At 38.0% G+C, this 27,071-nt stretch overlaps 1 protein-coding gene across 2 annotated transcripts in view; it reads right to left on the minus strand.

Moving 5' to 3' along the window:
- LOC122051724 (secretory carrier-associated membrane protein 2-like) overlaps window positions 1–19,249 on the minus strand; it is a 52,983-nt gene extending 33,734 nt beyond the window's left edge. The window contains exons 1-7 of one of the 2 annotated variants that reach the window (XM_042612972.1): window positions 19,048–19,249; window positions 17,470–17,592; window positions 16,775–16,837; window positions 12,776–12,809; window positions 12,556–12,678; window positions 10,744–10,806; window positions 10,548–10,641 (exon numbers count right to left, since the gene is read on the minus strand). In XM_042612972.1, coding sequence (XP_042468906.1) covers window positions 10,548–10,641; window positions 10,744–10,806; window positions 12,556–12,678; window positions 12,776–12,809; window positions 16,775–16,837; window positions 17,470–17,592; window positions 19,048–19,107 — 560 coding nt within the window. In that variant the 5' untranslated portion in view covers window positions 19,108–19,249. Of the gene's footprint in view, window positions 1–10,547; window positions 10,642–10,743; window positions 10,807–12,555; window positions 12,679–12,775; window positions 12,810–16,736; window positions 16,838–17,469; window positions 17,593–19,047 lie in introns of those variants that run through there. The other variant, XM_042612974.1, reaches the window with a different exon arrangement.
- Window positions 19,250–27,071: the final 7,822 nt, after the last annotated feature.

The following is a 27,071-nucleotide window of genomic DNA, read 5'->3' on the forward strand; positions in this document are numbered from 1 at the left end:
AGAAGGCGGGACGTTACACCTCAGTGGCATGTCAATGCCATCAACGATCTGCAATGCTGTGATGAAGTTCCACAGCCAAATCCCGTGATTGGATGCTTCATAGCATGCTACCAACTCTATCTCCATGGTAGAAGTGGCTACTAGTGTCTACTTGACGCTCTTCCAATATATAGCCCCTCCATCAAGCATGAAAATATAGTCTAAAATAAACCTCCTACTATCCAAGCATCCAACAAAATCGAAGTCTGAATATCTAATCACCTCCAAGTGATCTGATCTCCGATACGTGAGCATATGTCCTTTAGTTCTTTGCAAATACCGCATCACTCTCTTAACCAGTTTCTAGTGTGACAGTCCTGAGTTACTAACATATTTGCCTAGCATCCTACTATAAATGTTATATCTGGTCAAGAACAAACTTATGCATACATGAGACTTTGGAATTGTTCAATCTCCTTTATTTCAAATTCAAGCCGTGGACACTGCTGTATACTGAATTTGTCATCTCTTAACACAGGTGTGTCATCAGGTGTACAGTTTTGCATACCATACCTTATATGTACCTTTTCAATATAGGTCTTTTGTGAAAGTCTAAGAATCCCTCTTGAACAATCACGACAGATTTGTATGTGTTGGAATATTGTAACATAACTAGGGGTATTATTGTAATTATGCTATAGATTCTCCTCTATATAAGACAATAACTCCGTGGTGTCTAAGACACGGGTTTCTCTTTTTAACATGGTATCAGAGCCAAAACCCTAATTTTCTGCACCGTTGTTCCTTTCTCGCGCACACACAGTGTCGTTCGCCAAAACCCTAATTTTCTTCCCCTTGTTCCAACGAAGCGTATCATCCGCGTCTTCTCTGGTGAGTCCCTTGTCCCGCAAGTGGCCAACGTCGTCCTCCCCATCGCTACCCAACTCACTTACAACCAAGAAAACGCAGCATCGTGGCTTCCTCGTGATTTTTTGCTAGGGCACGGAACAACGCCTCCCACATCACTCCTTCTTCCTTTCTCCTCCGAGAAGGGTTACGCCTTCTCCTCCGACGTTCTTCGCACGCAGACATGCCATCGTTGTTCTGCAGTCGCCGTCACCGAGGATCGATGACACCAACCCTCACGGCACCTTCCGTAGTTGCTCGCCCGTGAGGTTGTCCAACTGCTGAATCAAGAGTACACCACTAACTTCTCCTGCTTCCTCAGCCACATCCTGTTCACCGGAGACTCGGGTGCAACCACGACCCTCGTCTTCTCCAGCACTATTTTCTCCAGCAACCAGGAGCCTTTCTTCACAGTTCTTTCCAAACTAATCAATGTCTACATCAGGCGTCCCAAAGCCAGATACCTCAATCTTTACTAATCATATCACTGCACCCCTCTCTTCCGAGCAGTTGGATGGTAAAAATTATATCTCTTGGGCATCTCACATTGAGCTTTGGCTTGTTGGACAGGGTTATGAGACACATCTCACTCAAACTGAAGAAGATGTTCAAGTCGTCAATCGTCCTCTATGGAAGAAGGTTAATGCTCAGTTGTGTTGTATTATCCGAGCCACCATCCATCCATCTCTTAAAAATGTCTTCCGTACTCACAAAACCTGTAAAGCTATTTGGACACAAGCTCAACAATTCTTTATAAACACCTCTCAGCGACTCTATTAAATTTGTGAAGATCTCATGACCATCCTTAGTGCCAATCAGATTAAGGATTCAATATCAACTTACCAGGGTTCGGTCTCTAGCCTTCTTTGTGACTTCAATGAGCTGCTACCACCTGCGGCCAGTCCTGTTAAAGAGCTTGAAAATCGGAAGAAATTTTTTCCATGGCTTTATATGGTCTACCCACAAATTATTCTCATGTTCGTGATCAGATCTTGGGCAACCCTATAGAAACTGACAATACCTAGACGAATCTCCTCCGTGTCCCGGCCAAGATCTTGACGATGCCTCCTCCTTTTCTTGTTAACTCGTCGGCTTTGGTCTCTAGACACAACAACAGGCCTTCGTCTCACAAGGGTGGCAAAGGCCGTCCTTGGTGTGATCATTGCCACCGCTCGGGCCACACGATTGATAAGTGTTGGGGTCTGCATGGTCGACCTCCTCGTGCTGCTCAGATCGTTCAGAATTCTGTTGCTTCTTCAGCTTCCACTTCACAGTTAACACCGGATCCGACCCCGACACCTTCCTATAATGACTTTCTGAAATGGTTTGAGGATCGTCAGCTTCTGATTCCACTGCTACTATTGTACACGCTGGTAATTCTTTTGTTGGCATATCTCGCTCTTCAGGTCCTTGAATTCTTGATTTTGGGATCACCGATCATATCGGTAATAAATTCCTATTTTCTTCTCTCACTACTTCTGGTTATTTACCAATTGTCACCATGGCCAATGATACCCAAACTCAGTCCAAGGGTATTGGTATTGTTCATCCTTCTCCGTCTCTTTCCATTCATAATGTTCTTATTGTTCCCGGAGCTCTCTTTAATTTATTGTCAATAAGTCAACTTGGTCTCTTGATTGTGTCATTTCTTTTACTAAAACGTTTGTTTCCTTACAGAATCGGAATACGGGAAGGATGATTGGCTTCGGATGTGAGTCTCATGGCCTTTATCGGCTACAACAACCCTCTCTTGTTAGTTTGGCGGCAACATCTCCACGTCTTATTCATGCTCAGTTGGAACATCCAAGTCTTGATAAGTTGAAATAATTACATCCTAGTCTTTCTCACTTAGAGTCTTTATCTTGTGAGTCATGTCAGTTAGATAAGCATGTCCGTAGTTCTTTTTCTCCTTGCACTGTGAGTCGTGCTACGACCCCTTTTACTTTGGTTCATTCTGATGTTTGGGATCCGAGTCGTGTTTCTTTTACATTGGGATCACGATATTTTGTTACTTTTATAGATGATTTTTCTCGTTGTACATGGTTATATCTGATGAAGGAATGTTCAAAATTATTTTCTATTTTTCAATCTTTTTTTCATGAAATCAAAACTCAGTTTGGTATTTCTCTTCAAACTTTGCAAAGTGATAATGCACGCGAGTATTTTTCTACTCAGTTTCGTTCCTTCTTGGCATCTCATGGTGTGCTGCATCGCACGTCTTGCCCTCATACTCCTCAACAAAATGGGATTGCAGAATGCAAGAATCATCATCTCCTTGAGACCACTCGGACTCTTCTTCTCCATTCTCATGTTCCTTATCAGTTTTGGGGTGATATCGTACTTACTGCGTGTTATCTCATCAATCGTATGCCTTCCTCCACTCTCCAGGATAAAATACCTCATCATATCCTCTACCCTCATCATCCTCTTCATCCATTACCACCTCGGGTCTTTGGTTCTATATGTTTTGCTCATGATCTTGATCTTGACATTGATAAACTCTCTCTCCAGTCTCATTAGTGCGTTTTCCTTGGGTACTCATGGTCTCAGAAAGGGTACAAGTGTTATTCCCCTACTCTTCATCAGTACTTCATCTCTGTTGATGTCACATTCTTTGATTCGGTTTTATTTTTTGGGCCTCTCGCTTCCCAGTCCGAGGTTTCTCCCTCTCCACCTGGACTAGTGACTATCTTTTGTCCTTCGGTGGCGCCTCTATCATCCCCAGCCTCGTCTCCTCTTTTATGGGGATACTTTTTCTCCTGTTGCCAAGATGTCTTCTGTACGCCTATTCCTGTTAATTGCTGCGATTCTCCATTGGCCTCTTTATCAGTTGGACATCAAAAATACATTCTTACATAGTAATCTACTCAAGGAAGTCTACATGGAGCAACCTCCGTGTTTTGTTGCTCAAGGGGAGTCTTCTGGTCTTGTATGTCACCTGCGGAAATCTTTATATGGCCTCAAGCAATCACCCAGAGCATGGTTCGATAGATTTAGTACTGTAATTCAACAGTTTGGCATAACTTAGAGCAAGGCTAACCATTCTGTCTTTTATCGTCACTCATCTACTGGTTGCATCTACGTAGTGGTTTATGTTAATGATATTGTCATCATAGATAATGATCATCTTGGGATTTCATAGGTAAAACATCTTTTCAAACATTTCAAGACAAAGGATCTCAGCAAACTCAAATACTTCTTGGGATAGAAGTAGTACAGTCTAAACAGGGGATCGTCATATCCCAAAGTTAGTATGCAATGGATAAACTCAAAGACAATCGACAACCCTATGGATCCTAATGTCAAGTTCATGTCAAATCAAGGAGAGCCTCTTCCAAATCTTGAACGGTATAGACGAGTAGTAGGGAAACTAAGCTACCTTACTGTTACTCATTCGGATATCTCATTTGTGGTAAGTGTAGTAAGTCGGTTTCTCAACTCTCTATGCAAAGAACATTGGGATGTTGGGACTCGCATTATTTGATATATCAGAGGCGCACCAGGAAAGGGTCTTTTTTATGCAGACAAAGGACATACTCGAATCGTAGGATACTCTGATGCAGATTTGGCATGATCTCCCACTTATAGAAGGTCCACTTCTGGGTTTTGTATATTTGTCAGATGTAAACTTGTTTCTTAGAAAAGCAAAAAGTAGAATGTTGTGGCAAGATCCAATGCAAAGGCAGAGTATCGAGCTATGGTCATAACTAATCAAGAGCTTATATGGCTAAAAAGATTGCTTCATGAACTTAGGTTTGGGGAGGTTACACAAATGTCACTTATATGTGACAACCAGGCTGCCATGCATATTGCCTCAAACTCAGTTTTTCATGAGAGGACTGCAGTTGACTGTCACTTTGTTAAAGAGAAGGTCATATCGGGAGAAATATCTACTAGTTTTGTCAACTAACATGATCAACTAGAAGATATATTTACTAAATCACTGAGAGGTCCCCAAATTGACTACATATGTAATAAGCTTGGTGCATATGATCTATATTCTCCAGTTTGAGAGGGAGTGTTGGAATATTGTAACATAACTAGGGGTATTATTTAATTATGCTATATATTCTCCTCTATATAAGATAATAACTTCGTGGTGTCTAAGACACGAGTTTCTCTTTTTAACAGTATGCCTAAAACAAAGAATGATTCACTAAGATCTTTCATTTTAAAACTACCAAATAGAAATGACTTGGTTTCATGTAGCAAACTCTTATTATTACTTGCAAATAATATATCGTCCACGTACAAAACAAGTATACCAAACTTGCTCCAACTTAACATATATGCATTGATCAATGGGGTTCTCCTTAAATCCAAATGAGGTAACCACTTGACCAAATTTTCGGTACCACTGACAGGACACCTGCTTTAAACCATAAATGAACTTTTTTAATCTACATACTAGGTGCTCTGAGTCCTTAGACTCATAGTTCTCTAGTTGCACCATCTATAGAGTCCTCTATGTCTCTAAGTAATGCAGCCTTTATGTCCATTTGATGTAGCTCCAAATCATAATGAGCTACAAATGTCACAGATGAGAAAGTCTCCTTATAATCAATGTCTTTTTATGAGTAAATCTCTTGGCAACAAGACGAGCCTTATACTTTTTGACATTGCCCCTTGAATCCTGTTTGGTTTTAAATATCTATTTACAACCAACTGGCTTCTTACCTTAGGCAATTAGACAAGTTCTCAAACATCTTTATCTGCCATAGACTTCAACTCTTCTTGCATGACGTTAATCCACCTTTTAAAGTTAGAGCATTGTTTAACTTCTTGGAAAGATGTCAAAAGCATACTCTTGGAGATAAACATAATCACGAGAATTCGTGGTTCTCTGTTCCCTTGTGAATCACCTTAAAAGCACTTGTGTTTGAGGTGGTTGAGGTACTTGCTAATCAATATGAGGTAATACTTCAATTTCAGTTGCAGACTCCTCCAATTGTATTAGAGATGTCATGGAAATATCTTCGTTCACTACGCTCACGGGATGTGTGATACCCATAATGTGCGGTATGGTAACCACACCGCTATTGATCGCACTAGTAGTGACCATAGGAGGATTGTCAACACATTCCTCAAAAGATACTTCCCTAATCTTATCACTCCCACTATCCTCAATGAACTTGGTGTTTCCCGTTTCCAAGAAGGATTTATTAGAGAGATCAAAAAATCTATACCGTCTTGACTTCTCAGAGTAACCTATAAAATTACAGCTAACCGTTCTTGAATCTAGTTTCCTTTCATTAGACCTGTAAGGCCTAGCTTCAGCTGGACAACCTCACACGTGTAAATGCCTAATGCTAGGCTTCCTACACGTCCACATCTCAAATGGGATTTAAGTTACTGCCTTACTAGGAACTTTATTGAGTAGGTAAATTGCAATTTTGAGTGCTTCACCCCAAATAAACTCTAGTAAAGAAGTAAAAGTCATCATACTTTTTACCATGTCTTTTAGGGTACGATTGCGACATTTAGTACCAAGCATGGTATAATGAAGCACAATCTCACACTTAGCAAAATAATTCGCAAAAGTCCTAGACGTTGTTCACCTGATCCATCACATCGACCATAATATTCACCGTCACGATCAGACCAAACGATTTTAATTTTCTTACCTAGTTAAAGTTCAGCTTTGGAAATTTTAAATATGTCTAAAGATTGCAACTTCTTATGAGTAAGGTACAGATAGTCAAATTTGGAATAGTTATCTATAAAGCTAATAAAATATGTGTCTATTCCAATACACCTTAAGAAATGGTCTACAAATGTCCGTATGTATTAGCTGTAAAACGTCACTACAACGGCTAACACCCTGTTCCTTTTGTTAATGGTTTTCCCCTTAACACACTATGCAGACATTAAAGTCTAACCTGTCAAGGGAATCGAGAATTCTATGTGACATTAACTGTTCTAAGCGTTGCTTGTATATATGTTCTAAACGTCTATGCCACACTTATGTGAGTAGTAGCACTGGTATCTATCCACCAAATGTCAGTGGATACAATAGCTAAATTGACTTATGAACTAACAAAATTGAGAGGTTTACCCTTCTTTACATGCCAGTTGACATACTTGAGATAGTCTTTCTTCATATGACCTTTCTTCTTGCAAAAGAAATAAGTAGATTCTATATCCTGTTTCTTGTGCTCCTTCTGGTCATTGCTTCCAGAATCTGCAGTTTGTTTTCCCTTTCCTTTGTTATTGATCCTCTTTCGCTTCTTGCTTGTACTTTAAGAACCAGATACTAAGTGAGCACTCTCGGATGTCTTAATCTTTATTCTTTCCTCCTCTTGCACACATTGAGCAATGAGCTCATTCAATGTCCACTTTTCCTTTTGAGTATTATATGATATCTTAAAAGCAATGAACTGTGCAGGCAGACATCAAGACGAAATGTACTAACATACCATCAAACATATCGAGTTTTAGTGCTTTCAAACTTGTCACTATATTGGACATCTACATAATGTACTCCCTTATATTTTCTTTATCATTGTACCACATGGTTACCAACTTTGCAAGAAGTGTGGTAATCTCGACCTTTTCATTTGAAGAGAATCGATCTCTCAATTGGTCCAAGAAACTCCTAGCATCTTTTCCCTCTGTTATTATACCCTTTATTGATGCCAGTATGGAAAGTCTCATGATACTCAAGCACATGCAATTTGATTTCTCCTACAGGTAAGATTCAACCCTCTATAGTGCTAGCACTGGTTAAAGGTGTAGGGTAATCATTCCTCAATGCATAGTCTGTCCATGCAACCTAAGACTACGATCACGTATTGTTCCATTTAGCCAAATTTGAATCAATTAATATTGGGATGTTATTAATACTGACAGTTACAGATTGCATTAAAATTAAAAAGAAAAATTATTTAAGCTCACGATTTAACTAAAGTCAAGAACATGTACAATATAAAATTATACAAATAAAAAAAAATTAAATGCGTATATATAGGCTCTCTATAAGATACAAAATATAACATTGTGTTTTATTCTATAAACTAAAATACAATTTGTTAGTCGTACTCTCTAATATGCATATCATATGATACTTTATATGAGTTATATTTTAGTTCATAGATCACAACCACCTTAATCAGCCACATAATGTCTTCCTTTGGGGCTGATATATTTTGTGCATGATCTGAACAAAATAATATTTTCATTCCATAGTTGTAAGCTACCTTGTGCATATATCTAGCATAAAAGTAACATTCCTATGGGTCGATTACTCTTAGCATAGATATACGTCTACCAACACAAAATGCACTAAAACTACCTAAGATGTCTTCCTTTGAGCCGACACATTAGTTCAACTTAGTAGAAGGAACTTAATTCGAACAGAAATTACTTAATCAATCTTCACAACACAAAATTATTAATCAATTGATACCTTATGGTAATCGATTGGTATGATCCAATTAATTATCTCAATCGATTTGAAAGTCTATTGTATGCGACTACATGATTATTATAGAACCTTTCCTTAAGAAAGGTAAACTTCCTTTAAGTTCTATAATTAAATAGCATCATTTAATACTATTTAATCTCTTAATCATTGCATTAAAATTTATTTAATGCATTTTTCGTAAACAGTAACACTATTTTTTTTTTAAGTTTAATGCGGTTTCACGTTGAAATAGTGATAAGAGGGAAAAGAATGTTTAATACAATAAACTTAATCATTGTATTAAGTTTTTTTTTTCTTTGCACTGTTTACGTTGAAACATAAATGAAAACAGCATTTTTTTAAGCATGAAACACTGTTTCATTTTTTCTGCATGAAACATTGTTTCGTGTTGAAACAATATTTTTTTTTGTTTGCACTGTTTCTTAAAACAGTGTTATGTAATTTTTTTTTCTTTAAAAAAAAAGAAGGCATGTCGTCAACCCTAATTTTCATACAATGGTTTTCTTTGGAGAAACGGTAGCGGTAATAGCTGTTCTTCGTATTTTTCATGGAAAACGTATTGTTCTTCATGGAAAATATGAAAAACATAAACACAACGTTATCCTAGATTTTCCCTTACATTATTTTTCAACGATCAAAAATTGTAATATACTAGGAAAACTTAATCTAGCATACAAATAACAAATCGACGAAAAACTTAAACTTTACTACTAATGAAAACGACGAAACAGAACTTGTGGCTCTGATACCAATTGATAGAGACCTCATGATTTCTAAGAACAAATAAATCAAAAGAGAATAAATTAATCAAGATCTAGTTATGTCGTAAACATGACATAATATAAGAAAGCATAATAGATAAAGAACCTGATTGAAGAGCCCATGTCTTTGTCCTTTAGCATCATTTGGAAGATCTTGAAGAAGAAGAAGTGAAAGCAAACGGGGAAGATCTTCCAAGGGGCTTAAGAGATGACGGCGCCAAAAAGCTTCTTGTCAATGGAGAACAACTAGGTCAAGATGATGCTCTAAACCCTTGGAGACCTCCCCTTTACATAGGAATCTAATCCGTTATCAGCCCATAGATAACAACGGATTGGACTAAGGGGTTCTACACATTAAACTCACATCTAATAACCCAAAACGCAATAACCTTAAGTTAGATCACTTAACGGGTTTCGGTATCGCAAGTCTCTTAAATCACATGTGAGTCCACCTTAAGGGATATTAAATCCAACAAAAATATACACTACGGTATTTTCACGAAACATTGAAAAAGAATGAAAGATTTCTCGGTCCTGATCAATTCAAATCACAGTCTGTTATCATGCTCTTACAATTGCATTTAACTATATGAGTGCCTACAACATTATATTCAGTATGAAAACAAAACTCATGATATACTTGTTAAGAACCTCGGAAGAGGCAACTCTTTTCCTCAAGGAGGATCAAGTGGAATATCTTGAGAAACGACACCTCAAAGACTTCATCAAGAAGCCCTCTAAGTTCATCGGCTTCTACCCCATGATCACCCGAACTAGATTTGAGCAACTCAACATGGACCCGTTCAAGAAATACATAGTGCTGGTGGAGAAGTGTTTGAGGGACGCGAAGATGGACAAGAGCAGTCCACAGTGTCATGCTTGTCAGCAGATCGATGAGAATTCTCAAAGTCCACGTCAGTAGATTTTATCAAGTTGATGTCCAATAATCTTCCTATGCTATCACCTCACACTACTCTAAATTCGAGGATGAGTTTTTTTCAACCCAGTACAGGAGGATTCGTTGGATCTTTTTTTATTATTTTTAGTAAATTTTTATTTTTAGTAATTTTCAGGGTTTTTTAGTTCTTAGGATATTTTTGATAATTTCTAATTTTTACAAGTTAGGATTTTGGGTCGATATAAGCTTCTTGTTAATTGATGTAAGAAAAGTTTTTTAGTTTAATAATATTTTCGGCAGTACCATTTGATTTCTTTTTATCTTCTAGTATTGTCTTTGAATCAACAGGTTATAGAAGATTGCTTTCGGTATTCGTATGTGAATCAACGAATTCAATAGTCCTCGGATAATCGCTATCCCGTCTGGTATAAACCATCTTAAACTCAACAAAATTGTTAAGTAGCTAACAAGCATGAATGTGTCGTGGAATATGTTACAAGTGATATTATTCCCAGATGTGAAACTATAATTACAAGGGGAAAAAAATTACTTGAGAAGCAAATCTGTTAAAGGATGGTACCTCATAGCACGATAAAGAGGTCTATACCACAATACATAAGCTCCAGGTACGCCTGAAATGAAGTAGATGATTGCAAGGAACCAGATTGTGGCACCTAACCAGAAGTCAAACAAAATCAGCAACATTGACATATAACAAGATTCACTACACAAATCAACCATGTCAATCATAGGAAAAAACCAAATTTCATCAACACCTTCTCCCTTAATCCAAGCTGCTGTGACAGCTACAATATTCCAAAATAGGCATGCAGTTAAACCTGCAAGAAAAGAAAAATGCTGAACTACAGACCTTTTCAAGAACATAGAGACAAAAATACATTGGCATTATACTCAGTAGTACAAGATTAACCTGTCAAAATGAATTTCCTTTTAAGGAGCAACTTCACTAAATATCTATGTGTACTAGACAGTATATAAAATTTGAGTAACTTACATCAAAAGAAGAATTCAAAACCAGGGATTAACCACAAATAAAGAGAATCCTGAAACAGAAAGGACATAGCAATGCATACCAATTTGCAGCGGAGGCATTCTGCTTATGTTGAATGTAATTGCTAGGTTAATTAAAAAGATAGGAATTTAATAATAACTAGTGTGATCGTACACACGCGTTACGTGTGTAATATAATAATATATAAATTATTTGGGTCTTTGAAAATCCGAATTATTTGGATTTTCTAGTGTCACGTTAGAGAATCCCAGCAATAAACTATTGTAATGAGTTTCCCTATGCAAAAAATTATTTTAATTTAATATTATACTTATCTTAATAAAAGAAACTAAGAAAAGTATATTTTTAACATCGTCGGCCTAAAATATTTATAGAAGCTTCTTTGATCATAGTGTTGTCAATTCTAAGATGTGGAATTAAAGAGAACTATATTTTTTTATATAAAACAACCAAAGAAAATTACTAATAAACCTTGAAATTATTTTTAGTGTGAATAGAAAAAAGGACAGTAACGTAAATTCATTTTAGGCTTCACCAAAGTTAGTTAGTAAAGGGGGGAGATTTTTAATAAAATAGTAAGATATTGCAAATAATAAATTGACAATCATAGTGGGCGTGACATAGTAGTAAATTCTAAGTTGACAATCTAGCGGCGTAACCAGACTGGGTCATTCTACCCAATTACATTCTTGATTTCATTTGCATTTCATATCAATCAAGTAGTTGTATAGGATATGATTTCCTGTGACTTCAGCATTTAACCAGTTAACTAACTGTAGACTTTCCTGAATGCATGCATGCTGAGAATTAAGATAATATAGAAGTCCATTTTCCATAGCATGCCTTCTGCATCATAGTGGAGGTCCAAAATGTAACTCTCTTTATTTGTGGCCTAATCAGGTATTCCTAATTCCAAGGTTCTTCCAGTATCCATACAGAAATTTGAGCAATTTCACTTTCCTAAAATCTCCATTCCTTCGTCCAGGCCAAACATCATAGGAGCAATATAAGATACGGTTGCACAATAACTTCAGAGAGGAAACAATCAGATGCATATGTGCTTTCAAGAATCACAAGTTTGAGTTGTCAAAAACCTTTGTGGCCATTAAGTTGCAGTTTGCAAATGAAAAATAGCACGAGAAAGTGAACATATCTAAACTAAATAACATGCATAGAGCAAAAAAATTGCATCAAGAAAATTTTGGATATTATCCACAAGAATGCATACACAATCTGCCAAGCACTCAAGCAGTCTGCAGTATTGTGCCATCAATTCGCAATTAGATTTCATTCCAACCATTTTAGGTAGTTGATGATAGGCATATGCTAAAATGTTAAATGGCTATCAATCATTCCCTAACTGAGCAAGGCTTGCTATGTGGCACAATTCTGAGACAAAAAAAATCAAAACTCATGAACATAAAAGAAGAAAAATGAATATTATACCATGATGGTATCAGACTTATTTCTTGCACTGTAATAATAGTTTTGCAGCATAAGTGAAGCCAGACGATGCCTAAATAGAACATATCAAAGAGTAGAACCCAAAGCATACCTAGCAAGGATGCAAACGCAAAATACTGCAATCTATGCAAGTGGATGGGTATCTCATTTGCAATATCATGATGAATAATGGGAAAGAATGGTGGCCAATTTTTTTCCTCGATAGTGATACCAGCTGCCAATGAAAAGATCACCTCATCTTTATTAAATGTGGTTTAAAATAAAATATAAAAACCAATCCATCAGAAAACAGGAGACGACGAAAGTGTTACCTCGTGCTGCAGCATCTTCTCTACGTTTAAGTTCCTACATTGCAGAAAAAATGAGAATAGGAGAAAGCTGTGATGCAAAATTATGATAAAACAGCAATCATCAAAGAGTAGAACTACAGATTTTCCCAATCTTGATCAACATTAATCTACACAAATTAATCTCAACAAGTAATCAGGTAGATTAATCTCAACAATTAATCTACACCCATGATGACCGGTCATGGCCGGTCCCAAGTCCGGATAAAGGAGGAGGGTTGCGTTAAGTTGCCAGCCAGCGTCAAACTATGACAAATATTTCATGAATGAATCCATTAAACTATTGTGCTAATGCTAGGTTGTTCCCCGGAAGGAACGCGTTGCAGGGTCCGACTGTAACGTCTCGGCAAGGACAGCTACATCTCCAGAACTCGGGCGTAGTGATAAATATGCAAGAGTTCGCGTTACAGGGTCCAACTGAAATGTCTCAGCAAGGACCGCTACATCTCCATGAGAACTTGGGTGTAGTGTTAAATAGGCAAGAGTTCTCACACCATCGGTTAGATAAGAACAAATATGATAGAAAAACTAATAATCTAAGATTTGGAACATGGAACATAGGAACTCTCACCGGTAAATTAATGGAGGTAGTAGATATGATGATTAGGAGAAAAATTAATATTTTGTGTGTACAAGAGACAAAATGGATAGGTGAGAAGGCAAAGATGATAGAGAACTCGGGTTTTAAGTTATGGTACACTGGAAAGAGTAAAGCAAGAAATGGAGTAGGTATTATTGTAGATAGTTTGTTAAAGGATGAAGTTGTAAGAGTAGTTAGAAAAGGGGATAGAATTATAACCCTTAAGATAATAGTGGCGAAAAAAACTATGACCTTAATTAGCGTATACGCACCACAAGTAGGATTAGATGAAGCTATCAAATCAAGGTTTTGGGAGGACTTAGATGAAATATTACAAAATATTCTACCAAATGAAAGGATTTTAATAGGAGGTGATCTAAATGGGCATGTCGGAGTGAAAAATGAGGAATATGAGAGAGAACATGGGAGTTATGGGTTTGGAACGAGGAATGAGGAAGGAAAAACTATATTAGATTTTGCGATAGCATATGACCTTATATTAGCTAATACGTTTTTTAAGAAAAGAGAAGAACACTAAGTCACATTCAAACGTGGGAATAATAAATCGCAAATTGACTTTCTTATGGTTAGGAAGAAGAATAGAAAGATTTGTAAAGCTTGCAAAGTCATCTCTAGAGAAAGCTTAACTACCCAACATAGGGTAGTAGTGTTGGATATACGTCTCAAACATAGTATCAATAGAAAGAAAATATATGTAATTCCTAGAATTAAGTGGTGAAAGTTAAAGGATGGGAAGCAACATATATTTAAGGAGAAGGTAGAAGTACAAGCATTAGGTGAAATATACGATAACTCTAATACAACATGGGATAAGATGGTATCAAAGTTGAAAATAGTAACTAAGAGTGTCCTCGGTGAGTCAAAGGGTACCATTAAGTAAAGAATCTTGGTGGTGGAATGAGAAAGTAGAAAGTAAAGGAAAAACGAATAGCTTATAAGGAATTATATATTTGTAAGAATGAGGAAAACTTAAAAATATACAATAGCCAAAAAGAAGCTAAGAAAGTAGTGAGTGAAGCAAAAAATGAAACTTCGAACGGTTATATCAAAATTGGATACAAAAGAAGGGAAAGAGATATTTATAGAATAGCTAAAGTGAGAGAAAGAAAACAAGAGATCTAGCCAAATAAAATGTATTAAAGATGAATGTAATAGGGTATTAAGAAATGGAGAAATAAAAAGGCGGTGGAAGAGGTATTTTCATCAACTTTTTAATGAATTTAGGAGATCAACTTAACTTAGGTAATTTAATTAAGTCAAATGAGCGTGAAATTTTAATTTTATCGTAGAATTCAAACTTAAGTAAAACAAACTTTAAATGAGATGGATAATGGAAAAGCCGTTGGACCGGATGATATTCCGATGGAGGTATGGAAGTGCTTAGGAAACAAGGTATTGAATGGCTTACAAAATTATTTAACATGATATTGAAAGCGAAAAAATGTCGATCGATGAAGGATAAGTACTCTGGTTCCTTATATAAGAATAAGGAAGATCAAATTGTGCAAACTATAGGGTATTAAACTAATGAGTCATACTATGAAACTTTGGGAAAAAGTAATAAAAAAAATTGAGGAAAGAGACCACAGTGACGTAAAATCAATTTGGGTTCAGGAAGGTCGACAATAGAAGCTATACATCTTCTTAGACAATTAATTGAAAATATCGAAACAAACAATCTACACATGGTATTCATTGACTTAGAAAAGCGTATGATAGAGTCCCAAGAGAAATTATGGAGAATTTTAGAAAAGAGAGGTGTTAGCGTAGCATATATTGAACTAATTAAGGATATGTATGAGGATGTAACGACTAGAAAACAGAGTAACTGAAGCATTTCCAATAAAGATAGGGTTACATCAAAGATCAGCTCTAAGTCCCTATCTTTTTACACTAATTATGGACCAACTCACTGCGCACATTCAAGACAGAGTACCGTGGTGCATGTTGTTTGCATATGATATTATTTTGGTACATGAAGGAGTAAATGCTAAGCTCGAATCTTGGAGGGAAACACTAGAAGGGAAAGGTTTTAAGCTTAGTAGATTAAAGACAGAATATATGGAATTTAAGTTTAGCAATATTAGAAGTAATGAAACAATTATTAAAATAGGAGAGGACGAGTTGCCTGGAACCGAGAGATTTTAATATTTAGGATCATTTTTACAAAATAATGGAAGGATTGAGAGAGATGTCTTACATAGAATATAAGCAGGATGGGTGAAATGGAGGGGAGCGTCGAGTGTTTTATGTGACCGTAAAGTACCTCTTAAACTTAAAGGTAAGTTCTATAAAACCACAATTAGACCTGCTATGTTATATGGAGCTGAATGTTGGGCTATGACTCGAGCACATGAGCAGAAGATGAGAGTTGCAGAGATGAGGATGTTAAGGTAGATGTGTGGGCATACGAAGATGGACAAAATAAGAAATGAGAGCATTAGAGAGAAAGTCGGAGTTGCATCTATTGAGGAAAAACCCCGAGAGACACGTTTAAGATGGTACGGACATGTACGACCAATAAATGCTCCAGTTAGGCGATGCGAAACTATGATAAACATGCATATCAAACGAGGAAGAGGAAGACCAAAAAAGACTTGGTTAGGAACAATAAAACAAGATAAAATTTATTTAAATATAGATGATGATATAATAGGAGATAGAGCTCAATGGCGTAAAAGGATTCATATAGCCGACCCCACCTAATGGGAAAAGGCTTTGTTGTTATTGTTGTTGTTGTTGTTGTTGAAGTAATCAGGTATAACTTGTTAAGATTTGACTAAATGATTACTTACCAAATCTTTTGTTAGGAAGGAACTCAATTTTAGATTTATGGTTTAATCTCACCCTCACTGTAAAATTTGACTAAACTTAAATCATGGGACTACTTTGGAAAAAGTCCAAGCCAAAAAATACAGAAGATTTGCATAAACAGTCCCATGATGAGTGATTAAACAAGAGAAAATATTATAAGAATAATATTGACTTATGACAAATGTTAAGACCACTGATGATAATATATCCTAAAGCTTAAGTTGTCAAAAAAAAGGGGCCTAATTTTTAGATTTGTAATTCAACAAGTAATATATGATCCAAAAGCAGAAAAGTATCAGCGAAAATAGTGAAAAATAAAACCACCCACCAAAAAAATAGCATGATAACATAAGAGCACATATATAAATTAAAATAAAGGATAAAATTACAAGCGTGATGGAAAAATTTTGTTGAATCATAACATATTTCATATTTACGTTTAGAATTGACTATAAAAAGACAGAATGAGAAAGGAAGGCATTAGGCAAACTAAGTTTGAGGAGTATTTACATAAATAGTATGTAGAAGCATTTCAGTCAAGGATGTACTTTTTCCCTCCTACTTAGCTCTTCTTCCTTGACCTGCAGTTCCCTCTCCCTTTTCTTGAGATCCTACATCATACGATAAATGCAGGAATAGTAAATAACTAAAATCCCACAGAAACTCCAGAATACAATAGCCAATATAAATTATAATACCAACAAAGTTACTTTCCTTATAGCATAGGTTACTATGCTGATAATGCAATCAAGTCTGTGTGATTTCCATCAAGAGTGGTTAAAGATAAACTTAGATCAAAGTATCCACACAACGAAAGAAAAATAATGTTAATGGTTACTCAGACAAATGCGAACAACTTAGGGCTTTCTAATTTGTATTTCTTTTCAATATCCCTCTTTGCAGTTTAAAATGGAAAGGTCAAAGATATATTTGTTTTCTCTCAAAACCTATAATGATGTAAAATGCTCTATATAAAAGGGTTGCTACTAAGCAAGCAAATGCAATCATTCAATACAATCTGGCAAAAACCACCAGCATTGTACATGCAGTGTTGTCTTGGACGAGGTAACTCCTCCTCACAGACACACACACAAGAGTCTGTTTGAAAATTTGAAAGGCAAACAAGCTTATGGCAAGGAGCTCAATAACTTGTCCCTTATGAACAAACCCACAAAAATAACAATGGATTAGTTTGATCTTATTGTTAATATGACTCAGCGAAAATTACATCATCTCTTTGTACCTTTGTTGTATCCATAGGAATATCAATTGTTGCACCAAGACCACGGTCATTGTAGAAATCAGCAGGTTCAGGAGAGAGTGGTGTTAACCTTGAATTTAATGCAGGAGGAACACTTGCTGAATTCTGGAGAGTTGAATATTAAATTAGTGAATGAGAATAACTTGAAAATAATAATCAAAAAATAATAGTAAAAAATTTTTTACCAAAACTAAGTTGGTGCCATTGAGAAGATAAACTCTTCATTTGTGATTCCAATAATTAAACTATATCCAAGTACATAAAGGATATCTTGATCATAGTTATTTTAGTTTAGAATGAACCTTCACTAAAATTACTATAAATTTTCAAGCTATGATAACACTGACTATCAAGGTGAAATTCAGATAATTATCTCTATGATAGTGTTTCACTTCAAACTGGTTGAGTCAAATAACAATTTGAAGAATTTTTATAGAACCAACCAGAATATTCCCATAATCAGTAATCTTCCCACAAGTAAAAATTTTGTTAAGTTTGATTTAATTTTTTTTCCTTCTAAATTGGCGCCTATGAACGGAGACTGGACTTCATTGAATCTGTTTAAAGTTGGTGTCTTTTGAGTGTTTGACCTGTAATTTGTTTATTTTATCTTATAGTAGTACTATCATATTGTGCTATCGACCTGTGATTTGTTTATTTCTTTTATAGTGGTACAATCCTGCTGTGCCTAACACCTATGCATTAAATGCCATTTTCATTAGAAAGTTAATCAGTGAATACACAAACACATGCAAACATATGTATGAAGGTGCAGAAATGGAGAAGATTACTGAATCTAGCTAAAATGCCTGACATATGCATTTAGCAATGTATGATTTACATCACTGACAGACAAATGCCAGTGAACAAAGCTTCACTGAGAACTGAGAAGTGCTCTCTCCTGAAAGAGAAATTGTATAATATCAATTATGTGGATAAACTGTTCCAGACTAAATTCAATGTCATTTAACTAGAAAATAAAGAGTATGATTAGACATATAACCTGCATCAATAGAAAATTATTGGATCTTGCGATAGCCTAATACAGCATTTAGTTAGCACTTTACTATCTAGATAGTTGGCAGTAATAATAATTCTTTTTGCAGCAACTGATGCGGGAAAATTTTTGCGTATAGACTGTAGACAGTCCAAGGTCACGAGGTAAAAGCCAACAAATTAGCATCTGCCCTGATCTACGTGTTATACAAGTACTCAAATTGGAGTCAAGAATTACGACTCAAACAATTATTCATCATACATTACGAATCTTATAGCGCTAGCACTAAATCGAGCTAAAAAATCATACATGGAAACAAAAAATTCGTTGCACTGAAATAGACGATAACAACTAAAAAAACTAACTTTTGACCTAACAGCAACCCTAGATAGAGAAATCGAAAACGCCCTCAGAACTAACTAATCACGAGAATCAACAAGAGAGAGTAATCTGCCCAAAACAAAACAAAGGCCGCAGTCACATCAGATCCAGCAACTCATCAAACAAGAAAATTCGTAGCAGAAGTTAGACGAGAAGGAACGATGGAAACAAAGCCGACTCACTGAGAAAGGGTTGACGTCCTCCTCCTCGTCGAAGGGGTTGCTGTCGTAACGCCTCGCCATGAGTCAGGGGAAGGGGAACTCCACCGGATCCAGCAGACGAGAAAGAGAGGAAGCAAGGGATGATGCGATCTCCGAAGCTTGTCGAACAGAGGAGTCGAGGTAACTGGAAAGAAAGAAGTAAAGAATTGGCAACGTCAAAGAGGACGACGACAGCTTTGTACTTTGTTTCAAATTAAAAGAATTCGCCAATTTATTTCTTTTATTAAAAAAAAACAAACCAGAAGCTAAAAAATGGGTCTAATTTTATGCATGTAATTCAAATTCAACTAATTAAGATTAACAAATCTAAATCAATAAACTAAAGAAAATGATGTATAAGTATAACTAACCATTAATCTAGTACTGATTAGGTTATTAATTGGACCAAATATCTTCTTTAAATAATAACCTTGCCACGTCATAAAAATAGGAATTTGTATAGGGAATTTTTTAAAAAATAATCATAGAAACTTTTGTAATTTTAAATATGTTTTGATAAGCTGTTAGAGCATATGGAATGCTCGTTATTCCAGCAGTTAATAACATCGCAGCGTGTTAATAAGCATTGTGGAGGGATGTTCTAACACCCCTTCATTTGAACTCATTCAATTCTTGGAATGCGTTTAAGTAACATGGGGTGGGCTAGCCACCCACCCCACATGTTTTTTTTTTATTTTATTTATTAAAAAATTAAAATTTTAAAATTAATAATTAAATAAAATGGTTAATTTTTAACGGTTAATTTTAACGGCTAGTTCGAAATTTTATCTATAAATTCTTATCAATGTACATACATATTTTTATTCCAATTCGCTCCACTATCTAATTCTACTTCTAAATATTTATTCTATCTATTTTTTAAAGTTCTTATCATCTTATTTTCTATCCGAAATATATGAAAATAAGAGGACATTTTTTACAAATTCTTTTCTTGAATTCCAAAAAAAAATCGCAAGAATATTCATCTTCCCCAAATCCATAAATTCCACCAAATTATCAATACCCACATCCATTTTCAAATATGTCGTTTCCTCCACAAAATCTTCAAAATTTCCAAGGTTTTGAAAATTCTATGAATCATCCGAATTATGCCCCTCGAGGTCCATATCAACCACTTCTAGTCGAATATTGACAAAACATTAATATTTTTAAAAGTGAAAAATAGTAAAATTATTTTAAAAGTAAGATTATTATTTAAAATAATAATAATAATTTAAATATTTTAAAACATATTTAAAATATATTTATTTAATATGATATAATTTTAAGATGATTAAGTGGACTGTGGGACCTATGAATAATGAGTATTAACGTTAAAAGAAATGTAGGTGAAAGAGATATGTTGTTATAACGAGTATGTGGCAATGGACCTCATGTTTTTTTTTATGAGATGATGGATGTTATAACATGGATACATTGTGGACGCTCTTATAGTATTTTTTTTAAGTAATAAAATAGTCAAGTTGACTGTACATGTAGAGATAGGCTCATACGGGCTAAATCTATAATCCGCATCGAGCTTGGCTCGTAGGGTGCATAGGTGGTGCTTGGTTGACGGGCGAGATCCTTGGACCACAATTTATGGACCAAAGGATGATCCATTGTCTATAATTGGTAGATTATGATAGACCTCACTTATTTAAAAGATGAGGTCCATCAAAAACGAGTAACTCATAAGTGAATCATCCTTTGACCCGTAAATTACGAACCAAAAGATCTATAATTTAAAGGTGCAAATCAATCCAATCAGTTGGTTAACTTTTGAGCGGGCTAAAAATATTATTTAATTTTGATTTTAAAAAAATCAAATTTAAGTTGTATTCATGAATATATTCAATAATTTTTTTAATTAAATTTTAATTTATAATATTTTATTGAATTATTCATACAACCAACTTTTATTTATTTTCATTTTGATGTACATAGCTTTGATTCAAATATGCTCCTGTTAATGGTCAAATTGGGCTAAATCAAAGCCCATAATCTTTGGAGTCAAGCTTGGTCGGTAGACTGCATAGGTGGTTTATGATTGGAGCTCATATTTAAGGGTATAAATGAATCGAGTCAGTCATGAGCATTTTAGTCGGCTCAAAAATTATTTAATTCTATTTAAAATTATTAAATTTGAGTTATACTTTAAAATATATGTTTCAAAATCTTTTGAACCGAAATTAAATCTATAATATTTTGTTTGATTTTTTATGAACAGCTCATGAGTAAATTGTCAAATGGAACTGATACGGTGCATGATTGTACGGTCAGTAAGATGATGTGATTAGAAATCAAGACCATAGGAAGGTCAGGAGTCAAGCCCCCGTGGAGGTCAGAAGTCAAGCTTACGTGGAGGTCAAAAGGAAGTCAGAAGTCAAGCTTACGTGTAGGTCAGCAGTCAAGTTTACGTGGAGGCCAGAAGTCAAACTTACGTGGAGGTCAGAAGTCAAGCTTACGTGGAAGTCAGAAGTCAAGCTTACGTGTAGGTTAGAAGTCAAGCTTACGTGGAGGTCAGAAGTCAAGCTTGCGTGGAAGTCAGAAGTCAAGCTTGTGGGGTCGTGGTCAAAGTCTCAGCTTACGGGGCAGTCGAAGGAGAGGATTGCAAGTTGGACCAGATCCAGCCTCGATAGCAATCAAGAACTGGGCTCACAGGCCAGGTATAGTGGATAACTGGGCTCACAGGCTAGGTACGGCTAAGGACTGAGCCCACAGGCCAGGCAAAGGCTAGGAAAGGAAGGCCTCAGGCACAGAACAGGCCTGGTATACAGGTCGGGATGTACAAGCCATGGATAACTGACGACAGAAGCAAGTCGGAATACAGACCTGGCGTATAGGTCGGAACGTACAAGTCATGGATAACAGTAAACAGATGCGGGTCAAAATACAGACCTGGCGTGCAGGTCGGGACGTACAAGCCATGGATAACAGTAAACAGATGCTGGTCGGAATACAAACCTGGCGTGCAGGTCGGGACGTACAAGCCATGGATAACAGTAAACAGATGCGGGTCGGAATACAGACCTGGCGTGCAGGTCGGGACGTACAAGCCATGTATAACAGCAGACAGAAGCAGGTCGGGATACAGGTCTGGCGTACAGGTCGGAACGTACAAGCCATGGATAATAGCGGACAGAAGTAGGTTGGGATACAGGCCTGGCGTACAGGTCGAAATGTACAAGTCATGGATAATAGTGGATAGAAGCAGGTCGGGATACAAGCCTGGCGTATAGGTCGTAACGTACAAGTCATGGATAACGACGGACAGCGGGTCGGAATACAGACCCAACGTGTAGGTCGGGATGTGTTAGCCAAGGATACAGGTCAGGATTTATGATAAAATATACAAGTCATGATGTGTTAGTCAAGGATACAGGTCGGGACAAACAAAGTCAGACACAGCTTGGAAGCAGGGATAAATAGAACCGAACTAAGGTAAACAGGGCGCGACACGTAATGCCAATAAGAGACAAGACGGTTCAGGGTTTGCAATAGGAGATGCATAGGACAGGGTTCAAAGCACAGGTCTGAAGGCGAAGTCAGATCGGGGTTAGCAAGATATCAGAGTAAGGTTAGCAAGTGTAAAGGTCTAGCGTAGCAATCACGAACGAAGGACGCTAGGCACTACAGGACAAGCAAGCAAGGGAATCGTAACTGTCTGTCAGAGAATAATCAGTGTGTCAAGGAATATGCTAACAGTCGGGGCTCATTACCCCTTTGGTTCTGTCGTCGGCCTATGAGGAGGTGTCGCGTGTCATTCACCACCAGACAAAGCCTAACAGCCGACATTCTCTGACACCCGCCAGACCCCAGAAACATCCATTGGAGTATAAAAAGGGATGTTTTGCCCCTTATGCAGGTACGCTCACTTGTCATTTCTTACTCATCTTTACTTTTCGTCTTTTCTCTGTGCTTTTGGGGAAAAAGTACCTGACTTGAGCGTCGGAGGGCCTGACCCGGGGACTTTTTCCCTGATTTCTTGTCTCTAACGACTCATGCGCACGTCTGAGTGTGCGCAGAGCCCTAGCATCATTGTCCCGGTCATCATCTTTCGTCATCTGCCCGTGTGAATCCTTTCGGAGGGTGCCAGGTAGATCGGACACCGCAGCAACTTTCTGTCAACTTCTAGTACATCGAGGCCCGCCTCCATCCGACTCAGCTTCCGGATGGGATCAAATTTGGCACCGTCTGTGGGAACACAACCACGTGTTCCAGAGCGTGAAGATGGAAGAGTCTGGCCGCATCAATGTCACCATGACCGCCGGAGAATACGAGCTCTTCAAGGAGGCCAAGAGGCGAGCGACCTCCGAGAAGCAAGCAACCGTCTCGCGACCGCGCCAAGTTCTTGCTGAAGCTTCCAAGGAGCTCATCCCTGTTTCAGATCGGGGCTCTAAAAGAAAACAGCCCGAGGGGTTTCCCCAGGTCCTTATCGCGAGCCTGACTTGGGGTATTATCAGCCAAGACCCCATGACCCCAGTCTTAAGAAAGAACAACCTCAAGCCTCTATGGCCGAGAGTTCCCTACCCAGAGACTCAAGGAAAGGGAAGACTCTCATCATACCGGAAGTATTCCCGGAAGATCCGGACGAGAAAGTACCTTTCTTGGCCAGGATTTTGAATAAAAAATTACCTAAGGGCTACAGGGCCCCATCGATCGGGGAATATGACGGGAGCAAAGACCCGGAGGATCATTTACGCAAGTTTAAAAATGCAGCTCTGTTGCACCAATACAGTGATGCTGTCAAGTGTCGAGTTTTCTTAAATACTCTAGCTGGTTCGACACTAAAGTGGTTTGATGGGCTACCACAAGGATCCATTACCTGTTTCTTGGATTTCAAGACGGCCTTCCTTCGTCATTTTCCCAGCAGCAAAAAATATCAGAAGACGGATCATTGTCTTTTCGCTCTTAAGCAAGGGTCGACCGAGCCTTTAAGAAGTTATATCAACCGTTTCAACCAAGTGGCTCAGGACATCCCCATCGCCACTTCAGAGATTCTGATGAGCGCCTTCTCCCATGGATTAGGAGAAAGAGACTTCTTTAGAGATCTCATCAAAAATCCCGCTCGGAACTTTGATGAGATGGTGGAAAAAATCGCTAGCTATATTAAAGTAGAAGAAGCACAGGCAGCCCGGAGGAAAGTCGAGAGTCCACCTCCGTCTGTCAATAAGCAGGAAAGAAGGGTACCTCTGTTAGGATCCTTCGTACTCGGCTAGAGAGGGGGGTGTGAATAGCCACCCCAAATTCTCGCGTTCTTCCTACAGTTAGGGTTAGTCGCAGCGGAAATACAAGGAAGAAACTAAGGAGAAGAAAACCAAACCTTAACACAAGGATGTAACGAGGTTCGGAGATTAGGGCTCCTACTCCTCGGTGTGTCCGTAAGGTGGACGAGTCCAGTCAATCCGTCGGTGGATGAGTCCCCGGAGAACCGGCTAATACAATATACTCCTTCTGGGTGGAGAAACCTCACCACAATCTTTGCAACAGCAATAAGGAGTACAAGAACAAAGAATAAGCAAGAAATACAGTAAAAATACACAAGCACTCTACCAAACTTGCTTTCTCGTCGATTGGAGTCCGGATGAAGCAGCAGCTTCAAAAACCCTAACAGCAGCAGCTGTTCCAGTCGGGGAAGCTCACGCGAAGCTTTCGGAAGGAACTCAACAGAGCTCTTATCGCAGCCCACAAATCTTCAGCAGAAGAGAAGGAAGAAGGAAGGAGAGACTATACAGCCCTCGGCCCCTTTATACCGCGAAGAAAGCAAAGCAATGAAGAAACTAGCCGTTGCGTCGCATCGGTTAGAACCTCGATCGATGCGTGGACCGATCAGTAACATCTGATCGATGCGGACCGATCGGAAAGAACCTCCGCTGTTCCATCCTGATCGGTCCATGGACCGATCAGAACCTCCCGATCGGTCCGGACCGATCAGATTTGATCGGTCCCGGACCGATCGGCCCCTCGCGCCTCGATCTGTTCGATCGACTCACGATCGGTCACGGACCGATCGATTAACTACGATATGCTGCGATGTATTCGATCGGTCAACACCGATCAGAATATTTCGATATCCGATCGATCTCCGGATCGATCCGGCTCATGGTTTTCGCCCAAACCAAGTCCAAACCAACATCCGGTCAATCTTGACTGTTGGTACATTGCGCCTAGCATCCGGTCACTCCTTGACCTGCTAGGATTCCCGCTAAGTGTCCGGTCAATCCTTTGACCCACTTAGACTTTTCTCTCCGTGTCAAGTATCCGGTCACCCTTTGACCTACTTGACCTTCTCAACACCGGATGTCCGATCACCCTTGATCCATCTGGATTTTCCTGCCCGCTTCACTCACCGGGACTTCCCAATTGCCTAACATCCCAGTTAGGACTTTCCCCGGCTTCACTCACGGGACTTTCCACACCGCCTAACATCCCAGTTAGGACTTTCTCCTCGCTTCACTCACGGGACTTTTACCTAGCTTCACTCACTAGGGTTTTCACAGCTTCACTCCTGGATTTCCACCCCTGGCTTCACTCACCGGACTTTTCCCACCTGGCTTCACTCACCAGGACTTTCACTTTCACCTAGCTTCACTCACTAGGATTTTCACCTGGCTTCACTCACCAGGATTTCCCGACTGCCTGGCTTCACTCACCAGGACTTTTCCCGTGCCAAACTCCCTGTTTGGACTTTCCCAGTGCCAAGTCTCCATACTTGGACTTTTCCGGTGCCAAGCTCCCTGCTTGGACTTTTCCGTTACCAAATCTCCATACTTGGACTATTTCCCGAATCAGGTCAACCAGGTCAACCTTGACCTACGGTTGCACCAACCATCTCCCAAACATCTATTCTTGTCAAACATCAAGAATAGAACTCTCTTTTCGTCAAACATCAACATGCAACTCAACTAGGTTAACCTTGACCTAAGGTTGCACCGACAATCTTCCTAAGTCAAACATCAAAATACAACTCGAGTCAGGTCAACCAGGTCAACCTTGACCTAAGGTTGCACCAACAATCTCCCCCTTTTTGATGTTTGACAAAACCCATAATCAAGTTAGGTTAACCCGATAACCTAACTTAGGTTTTCCAATCATCTTCCAATGTCCAATGTTCTTTCCTTGAACATTCTCTGGACATTCTCCCCTTAGGTTAACCCGATAACCTAACTTGGGTTCTCCAATAATTCTCCCCCTTTTTGACACACATCAAAAAGAATTCCAATGTTCTTCCTCGAACATTCCTTGACATTCTTCCCCTAGCTTAGGTTAACCCGATAACCTAACTTGGGTTCTCCAATAATTCTCCAATGAACACTCTCCCCTTTTTGACACACATCAAAAAGAAAAAAAGGTATCAAGGTCAAGAGTTTCTTCCTAATGAAAGTCTCATACCTTTCATTGAAACTCTTAATTTCCCCTTGATACTAAACTCAACAATCAACTTAGTGATAATCCCATATCACTAATCCTCAAAAATCTTAAGGAGTAAAAACTCCCCCTAAAAGTCAACTCCCCTTGACAATTAGGTAACACTCCCCCTAAAAGTCAACTCCCCCTTGACCATTGCACCAACAATGTCTTTGTGAGTTCCAAACCTTTAGAAATCCAAAAACACCATTTCCATAACTGAAATTTCAGACAACAGCTGAAAAATCAGAAATTCGGCACGCCCTGATCGGTCCCCAGACCGATCAGGCCTTCACCAGATCGCACCAAGCTCTCTGGTTCTTACTGGATCGGTCTGCAGACCGATCCATGCTTCACTGGATCGGTCCACAGATTTCTGAAATTTCCTTCCCGAAATTCAGAAACTCCTAGAAAATTCCAGAAAATTCGAAAAATTGTGAAATTTTGAGAATACATTTCTCATAACATATACTATCATGGAAAAATAGTTTTCTATGAAAATAGTTTCCATTTTTCAATCTTGATACAAAGTTCAAAAACTTTGAAATAGTTCAAGTTTAACTCAACTTTGTATCACAATGTTCAATGATGAATGC

The sequence above is a fragment of the Zingiber officinale genome, chromosome 3A (genome assembly GCF_018446385.1).
Source record: "Zingiber officinale cultivar Zhangliang chromosome 3A, Zo_v1.1, whole genome shotgun sequence".
Lineage (NCBI taxonomy): Eukaryota > Viridiplantae > Streptophyta > Magnoliopsida > Zingiberales > Zingiberaceae > Zingiber > Zingiber officinale.